Source organism: Pteropus vampyrus, unplaced genomic scaffold (genome assembly GCF_000151845.1).
Source record: "Pteropus vampyrus isolate Shadow unplaced genomic scaffold, Pvam_2.0 Scaffold580, whole genome shotgun sequence".
Classification (NCBI taxonomy): Eukaryota; Metazoa; Chordata; class Mammalia; order Chiroptera; family Pteropodidae; genus Pteropus; species Pteropus vampyrus.
This window is the reverse complement of record NW_011889361.1, coordinates 388731-397994: the sequence shown is the minus strand read 5'-3', so window position 1 is coordinate 397994 and position 9264 is coordinate 388731. Positions and strand designations below refer to the sequence as shown.

General features: G+C 30.2%; 1 protein-coding gene across 1 annotated transcript in view; it reads right to left on the bottom strand.

The window, feature by feature from the left end:
- Window positions 1-9264, bottom strand: part of ASZ1 (ankyrin repeat, SAM and basic leucine zipper domain containing 1) — a 63399-nt gene that overhangs the window by 13729 nt on the left and 40406 nt on the right. Inside the window, exons 5-8 of the mRNA XM_011384441.1 lie at window positions 3462-3573; window positions 2809-2943; window positions 1174-1298; window positions 363-438 (exon numbers count right to left, since the gene is read on the bottom strand). Of these exons, the coding sequence (XP_011382743.1) occupies window positions 363-438; window positions 1174-1298; window positions 2809-2943; window positions 3462-3573 (448 nt within the window). The remainder of the gene's footprint in view (window positions 1-362; window positions 439-1173; window positions 1299-2808; window positions 2944-3461; window positions 3574-9264) is intronic.

Genomic DNA, 9264 nt, shown 5'->3' with positions numbered 1-9264 from the left:
TAACATATTTCAGTTAGTAACCATTAAAGCAAGAATCTGATACCAGGTTTGTTTGGTTTAAAAATTATGCATCTAACATTCTATATAGCAACTGTAAAAAAACGTAAAGGCTTAGATGTACCAGCAGGAGTTCTGTGAAGTTTAGGCAGTGGGTGAAAGCTGTTTAATCCAGCTAAATTCTAATTTATGTAAATTTCTAGAATAATACATTTTTGAAATGCTTATTAAATTCAAAATGGGATGTACTATGAATTACGGAAATACATTTGAGATCCTTTCATAAGCATGCTTATGCATATTTAATGTTATGTTTTCCAACAAATAAATATACATACTTCATTGTAGCTTATGTAATATCTTACCTTTAATAAATCTGTCATATGTTCGAGTCCAAGACCATGTAAAAATATCTCCAGATCTCCAAATGCTGTATATGAACTATATATATATATATTTATAGCAATGTAAATTTCAGAAAAAGACTATAAATGCACAAACAATAAATACATATTTATAACGCAGAGAGAGAATGAGTAAAAATGAATCTATATAGAATATATTTTCATATTTACACACTAGATCTATGTTACATCAAGGAATATTTATTGAGCAAAGATATAAGGAAACAGAAAATGACAATAGTAAAATGTAGTTCATCTTTTCTAAGAATGAAAATATCTGCCAAGATGTATGTTCCTCGTGAGATCTCTGTACATGAAAATCTCTTTAATTACAGGAAGTAAAAATTTAATAATTTTAAATCTGGGTAAATCGACAATAATTTTGTGGTCTTAACTGAACAAAGGTGTTCAGGGAAAATTTTAGCTTATAAAATGAGAAGTCTGTTAAGAATTAGGAAGCAAGATCTAGCATCATTTGAACATTAACAAAAATATAATTTCAAAACCTTTGGAAATAAATTGTATTGTGGATATCTTATTTAAAGTAAAAAATTATTCTCATTACTGTTAGTACACATATAAATTTTTTTCTCAAATTCTGGAGAACAAAGCACTTAAAATCCATACATTTCTAAGTGATATTTAAAAATGCTTATAAAAGTTTAAAATATCACATATTTTAAATGTCATCACATATACTAGAAGTAATAAAAACATGCACAATTTTTACTCATTTATATGTACCCTGTTGAACAAAAACATTTTATGTTACCTAAATATGTGATCTTTTTCTTTATCAGAATCTGCTGTCAATAGTTTACAAATAGTCTCTTCTTTAGTTAGCTGTTGAAGCTTTCCTTCCAATGGATTTAAAGTCAAAGAAAGAAAGTTGAAGATCTGAAAAAAGTTAAGCCATTCAAATACAGTTAACATTATTAAATACTATCACTTAGTCAGAAGAAACTAAACATATTATTTTATCTAGAAATTTTACCAACGTGAAAGGGTCAAAACATTCACAACTTACCACCCTGAGAAGAACTTTTTAAAAATCAAGTAAATATTTCCTTGATGTAAAGTAATAATCAGAAAAGAAAAAAAAGTACATCTAATTCAAAATAGTAAAAATTTTAAAAAGATAGTAATTAATAAAAAATTTCTCTAAGATATAAAACAAAAGTAAAAATTCCATTTTGGTAAATGACTCAGATTAAGTACTAAGGCAGTACTTAGATACACTGTTAAGTAGGAAGGACATAATAAACATAACCAAATGTATACAAATTCCAACTATACATCTTAAAGAGATATAGTGAAAGTTTTTAGTTTTAAAATCTAACTTTTTACTAAGTCACAGTTATGTCACACAATCAGCCAAAATACAAAATCAAATCTCACTTTAAGAAACAATTTATGACTCAAATTAATCTTTGATGTTCATAAATTTCTTAATATATCAAATTAAGTGTCATGTACCCTAAATTTAATAATGCAGTAAATTAATTAAAAGTCTTTAAATTTTCAAAGCCTAGAAAAACATCTATAAATTTCTTCTTGATGTTTCACAGGGCTTTAGTGATTAGCATTTATTTACTCTTGAATACTTTTGGAAATGTAAACCTGAGTTAGAAAATGATAGGCATGTTTATCAGATTGCTTAAAAAAATAAAGTTATTTTACTTGCAGTAAAAGTGCATATGATGGACCCTTATCACATGCTTTCAAATTTAGAAACTCAGTTTTAGAACCTCTTGTAAGATATAACTTAGCTTTACAGTTATACTGTAATTGACTCTTGCTTAGAAATTAAAGACCTTGGGCCGAGAGTTTTAATAATTAGAATAAAAGTTTATATCAATAAAATAATTTAACGTATGGCATTGAATTGACTTTAACAACTGAATAACAGTAGACTATATACCTAAATATGTTATCATTTTATTATATATTATACACCTTGTCACATGTATACAAGTAAATGTACCTTAAAGGATTTAATTTTTAAATTGTCCTATATGCATTAATTAAAAACAATATTTTAATTACATGTTCAAATTTTAAAGTTTTACTAGCTTTCTTAATACACTAATTAATTTAAAAAAAATAGGGACCAGTTTGAAATGTTTAAGTAAATTGATATATTTTTATTTCTAAGGCCAGAATACGACTTTATTATCCTTTTATATAGCTTTTAAATTATCACATTATAAATACCTCTTATTTAGTAAAGGATGAATACTCCAGTAAAATAAAGTTTTCATTACCTGATGGAAAATTACATACTTAAGCATTTAATAATAGCCAGATACACTATTAGTACAGTTGCGAATTCTAACAAAATAATACAAAAGTTCAACAAATAACATAATAAGCCATAGAAAAATTAGTTTAATATATAGAACAATACCTCTAGATGTTTATTTCTTTTTGCAATCTCACTTGGTGTCTTTCCATCTTTGGTTTGTAGCATTTTATTAGCTCCGAGTTCAAGCAACTTCAAAACTACATTTTTATGTCCCTGACGTGCTGCCCATGTTAAAGCCTGTAAAAGTGGGGGGAAAAGATTGTTTAAAGAGAGGGACTATATATGAGACAGAGAACAGTATTTATGACACACTAAAAATGTGAACGTGGTTAATTAATGAAATGATGCAATCTCTTCATTTCACAATATAATGTAAACATATTTTCAAAATTATAATTGCAAAGAGAACTTCCAATACTCACCGGTTTTATCTAAGCAAATGTTTTATGTACTTGAGTGATGTTACATAATAAAAAGATTTACCTGCCAATCACTGAACTGCTTTCTATAAAAAAAACTACGTGTATTCTAGAACCTAGGCTTTGTTGTGTGTTATAGCTTCTATGTCAAGGGTGAGGACTGAGAGAGTCAGATAATTCCTTTTTCTACTTCAGCTGTTGCTTTTCTTCACCAAATTACAATTATATCCCAGCCCTTCTGTGATTTTTACTTCTTAAAAAATTTTGTTGCTTACTACTAATAAAGAGATATCGACACTTAAAAATAAAAAGGAACATTGTATAATCGATTCTCACTGTATAACCATTCTCATCTTGGGTATTAACTTCTGCTCCATGAGCAACAAGGACAGCAACAACCTGAGGGTGACCATCTCGTGCAGCATACATAATTGGAGTCATAAGTCTCCTAAAAAAAGAGGAGGAAAAGAAACATTTGTGTTAATGATGTCATTAACAGTTATTCAAGTTCATGAATTTTAAGGTACACAATACCATCAGTATTGTTTGAAAACAAAAAAAGAAATGGAAACTTGTAATAAATCAGGTGATTTAAAACTCCAATCTCTCAGCAAATAAGAACATGACATTGAAGTACTGCATGCTTTAGTACTGCATGCTTACACAGCACCCTCTAGTGAAGAAATGTGTTTCAGAAAAAAAAGTCACTAAACAACCCACTTTCTAAAATAAGGTTTCATTAATTTACATATTCAAGTAGAAAAATATCAAAGTATTTGCATTATGCATACACTGGGAATATAGTGATGAATGACACAAATTAGGTGTCTGCCCTCTCAGGACTGCTCATACTAAATGCTTATTATGTTTTATTTAGCTATTGCCGAAATAAAAATATAAATTTAAAACTTCCTCTTATTTGTTATGTATTCTGATTCTACTTTAGTTTAGGACTGAAAGAATTTTACCCTGACTGGAAGGCTTACTCTAATCAAGAAAGAGATTAGTCAGACTCTCAGATTATTTTCTGGGAGAGTATAGTGATTTCCCTTTAGTGTATCATTTTCCAAAATTAAAGATTCAATCCCTCTACTCCTGAAAGTTAGTCAGCTTCTGGACCAAGTACAAAGGACACCAGAAAGATTCTGTCAGTTTTACATGGGCTAAATGTAGTATCATGGTCTGTTTTAAAGGAGGTCTGGGATTCTTCCTGAGTCACCTTAAATATCTGATTTAAATACAAAAAACTTCACAAAAGAAAAATAAATTCAGAATTCTATTTTGATTTCATTAAAGAAGTTCATTTTAGTTGCTTACATGACATACACTACCTATAAATAGACCATTTCTCTATAAGGTTTGTTAACATAAGGTATATCCCAAATATAATCACTTCCAACCAATGTCTGCAGCACAGAAAGATTCACAATTTATCTGTTTCTTTTATTTCCTAGGATATTACAACTTCGATGTTTTATGGGAAATAATATGTTAAGACAGTTGTTAAGCATTGCCTTTTCCACCTTGAATATCTCCTACTGAGTGGCTTCATCCGACAATCTATAAGATGAAGAGTGAATTTCCTAGATAACTTAACAGAAAATATATACTGCAGAAAAAAAATCATTTGAGTCAAATATCCTTCAAATCCTTCACTAAATCTAAATCAGACTTCTTGATGCCTCTTTGCCCACAACAGCTCAAATCTGCTCCATTAACCACAAAGCTACCATTAATCACATTCTCAGGCCTAAGACTAAGCATCGTTCCTGATTCTTCTCCATCACTCCAGACACAAGTCATCAGTAGGTCCTATTGGCTCTAACTTCATATATTCTGAATCTAACCACTTGTCACTACCTTGTTAGCTATTATAAGCAGTCTATAATCGATATTAATTGTCCTCCATGCTTCTACTCTTGGCCACTTATAATTTATTCTCTGTGAAAGTGCCAAGTTACTTCCCTTTCAGGGACTGTGCAAGTGCTGTCCCCTCGATCTTTTCCTAAATCTTCATATTGTGCACTCCATCTTATTCAAATCCTTATTTAGAGAAAATCGATAAAAGTGACAAGCCTATAGCCAAACTCATCATGACAAAAAGAAAGAGGACACAAATTATCAGGAGTAAGAGAGGTGACGTCAATACAGATTCTCCAGGTTTTAAAAGTATAAGGAAATACTATGAAAAACTTTATGCCAATAAATTAGACAACTTAGATTAAATAAACAAATTTCCCCAGAGTCAAACTACCAAAGCACACTCAAAAGAAATAACGATTGAAAAATAACAATTGAATTTGTCATTAAAAACCTCCCACAAAGAAAACAACAGACCCAGATGGCTTCCTTGGTTAATCCTTCCAAACAGTTAATGGAAACAAAACAAAACAAAACACAATTCTACACAAAGTCTTCTAGTAAACTGAAAGGACAGAATACTTCCCAATTAATCCTGAGGTAAGAAATACTCTAATAACAAAAAGCAGAGAGACATTACACCAAACATAGATGTAAAAATTCTGAACAAATTTTGGCAAACAGAATCCAAAAATACATAAAAATAATAATATATCATAACCAAGTAGTTATCCTAGGAATGCAAGGTTAGTTTGATATTTGAACTAAAAAAACCCATGATTATCTTAATAAATGCAGAATAAGCATTTTACAAAATCCAACGTCCATTTCTAATAAAAACTCTCAGTAACCTAAGAATAGAAGAGACATTCTTCAACAAGGGCATCTATGAAAAATTTACAGCTAATGTCATATTTAATGGTGAAAGAGTGAATGCTTTTCCCCTAAGATCTGGAACAAAACAAAGATGTCTGCTCTCATCACTTCTATTCAACATTGTACTAGAAGTTTAACTTGTGCAATAAAATAAGAAAAAAGATAACTAAACTGAAAAAGAAAATTGTCTTTATTCACAGATAACATGATCTTTCTGTAGAAAGCCCAATGGAACTCACAAAAGAAGTATCAGAACTAATAATGAATTTAACAAGGTTGTAGGACATAAGATCAACATAAAAATATCAACTGTATTTTTATATACCAGAAAACAGGGAAATCTACTGCTATTTATTAAAACCACACCCAGTATTAGCATATATACACATACACAATGACATATTTGTATGTACCCAACTTGCAGTCATCAGTCCACTAATGACTTGGATTCAGACATCTCTAGCCTAAAACACAGGTCTTCAGATCTTGATTATAAGAGGAGATACATACAGTACAGTGGTTAAAAGTACGAGTTCTGGAATCAGAATATTTTAAATCAGAATAATTTAAAATTTTAGATCTACTACTTACTAGCTGTGACTCTGAGCAAATTAATGTCTATGCTTCAATTTCTCCACCTATAACCTGGAGATAATAACAGTATATACTTCAAGAAGTTGTTACAAGGATTAAATAATTTAATACATAAGAAGTGCCTAATGTGTTATCTTTCATTCCTTCATAACATGTTTACTAAGCACTTACACATGACATATACTATTCTAAGGGCTGGAGGTATTGTAATATACAAAACCAAGTCACTGCCCATTTAGAACCACCACAGAACAAACATAGACCAAAGATGGTTGAACATGAACATGTTTTGCATATACTGGAAGTTTTATGAGTTCTGTTGTAATGCTAGCATATATCAATGAGGTTTATGAAGATGTGACAAGTTATAAGACTGCCAAAATACTGTTTTCATGTCATAAACTATTTTCAGCTTAAAATATTTTTCTGAATATATGATTCAGTAATACTGGCACAATCTCTCATTTCACTTGTGCATTTCTAATAACTCGGAATAACATTTTTTCCATCCTGAGTAGAAAACCATCCCACTGAAATGGAATTAGAGTGATTTAAACAAGCTTACCACAACTCAGCAAGTCTTTCTTATGTAATTATACATTTATTTAGTCCTAGGTTACTTTAACCTTGTTATTTATACAGAGTAACAGTGATTTGAGTTATAACCAAGAAAAATCTTAAAATGACTTTTCAAGGTTTTAACATGCCTACTGCTATTGGAAATTTATTAAAATTAATTAAGCACTGTGTAATATCTTATGCAGTATTTAGTTGCATTCTTTCCTATCTAAAGGCTGTAATTGTCTGGGGTATTTCTTATGGAATACATATAACATTATTTACCATTATTATTTCAACTTCCCAAACTCACAATAAACTATAATTGCATAGAAATAAAAAAATGAAAAGGGCAAAACCATTTTTTTATAATTTGTGAAAGTCTTAGTTCATATTAGTTCAACTCATATAAAAAACAACATAAATGTAAACACCAATTTAGAACATACAATCATCAGAATTTTGTAACTCTAGCATTGAATGTCTGTTAATTTGGAGGAGCAAGAACATTGTACTGTGCTAGGTAATTATCTCATTCATTGCTCATGACAACCTTCTGAAGTAGACAGCCTTACTTTAGGGATACAAAATTTATGTTTAGAAAAATAAATTTTTGGTGAAGGATTACTGTTGGTATGTGATTAAAGATTTGTCTGAGTATCTATCCTCCAAAAGATTCTCTTACGAATTATTCTTCTTTGCAATCTATCCTGATATAGAGAAATCTAAAGTTCTCTTTCTCTAAATTTTGTATTTGATAATGAAATACAGGACAAATTTCATAAACTCACTCCACAATATGGGAAATTTAGGAACCTAAATAAAGCTGGCTGAAGTATAATTTCCAGGAGGTGACATTCTTTGGCAGAGTATCCAAAAGTGACATTAAAATGTGAGTGTTCCATTTGATTGAACCTTATTACTGAAAATTTTAGGTGACATTTTCTGAACTTGTATTGAAATTTGTTCTGAAATTGTGCTGAAATTGAGATTCTTCTAAATACCAATTTCTTTTGGAATCCCAGAACCCAGCATGGATATAGTTTTCTGTATGTAAATTCACATGGACATAAATGGCTTCTTACAGATGCTTATTTTCTCCTAGATAAGAAAACTAGATTTGTATAGTTTGCTTACTAAGAAGCTTCAGAGCATTACTGAAAAATGTGTTACAGAAATGCTGCATTGGTTTCTAACTTCCAAGCTGAATTTCCTGAATGAAATAGTAAACTGTAACAGGGTCTAGAGCACCTAGAAGGTATATTACTCAGCTTCTAAACAGTTATTAAAGTTACTGATACCATCAATAATGTTGCAAGACAGTTTTGAGAGGGAACAGAACAATTCTTCTAGTGGGTTTGCATCTATAGAAAGTTGTAACCTCTGTAGTTTCCTGCCTGTTATAAATTAATGAAATCTAAATGAACTCTTTGATCTTAAAAACTCTTCTCAATTCATGACAGTCTTATGATCTCTTCAGGGAATTTATAAAATTTCATAACTGGTCTACTCAAGTGACATGGTAATTATTTGGGCTACTATCACTTTACTTCTAATATGAATTTCCATCTTATTTATTTCTTGAGATTTAATGTAAAAAATTATTTAATTCCATTCTCTCTTTAAATCACTGAAATTTTATTCTGCCTGCTTCTTCTAGTACGACTGCTTTGGCAAAGGTCAACAGTTACTGGACTCTATTTTCCTAGCATTTAAAAGTATGTATTTCAGAGGCTTCTGTCCTTAGTGCCCTTCCCTTTTCACTAAAATTCTATACACAGTACAGTCTCACTCACAATATCACTAGGGCCCATGCTGAAGATAACTTTAAGTTCTCGTATATGTGAAAATATCTTTATTTTCCCTTCACTCTTCAATGATAGAATGACTAAATATAAAATCATATGTTCAAAGTTTATTTCTCAGATCATACGGTTGTTAATAAGAAGTCTAATGTCAGATGGTCATTTTTGACAGGAATTGTCTTGATAATTATTTTTTGTATAGGTAACTTTTAGGATTTTCCCCTTTATTCTTGACATTCTGAGGTTCATTATGATGTATCTCTCTATATTAATTTTTATTTACATTTGTGTACATGTGTAAACCTTGTTTTTCACCTAGTAGATCTCAAAATTATAAGAATTTGTGTTAGGTGGGAAAAAAAGGTGTAGATGGTAGAGGCTCTGTTCATCCCTCTGGCTACCAAATCAAAGCTGCGACAGAAACAAGGAGGAGCAGCAGGGAAAAA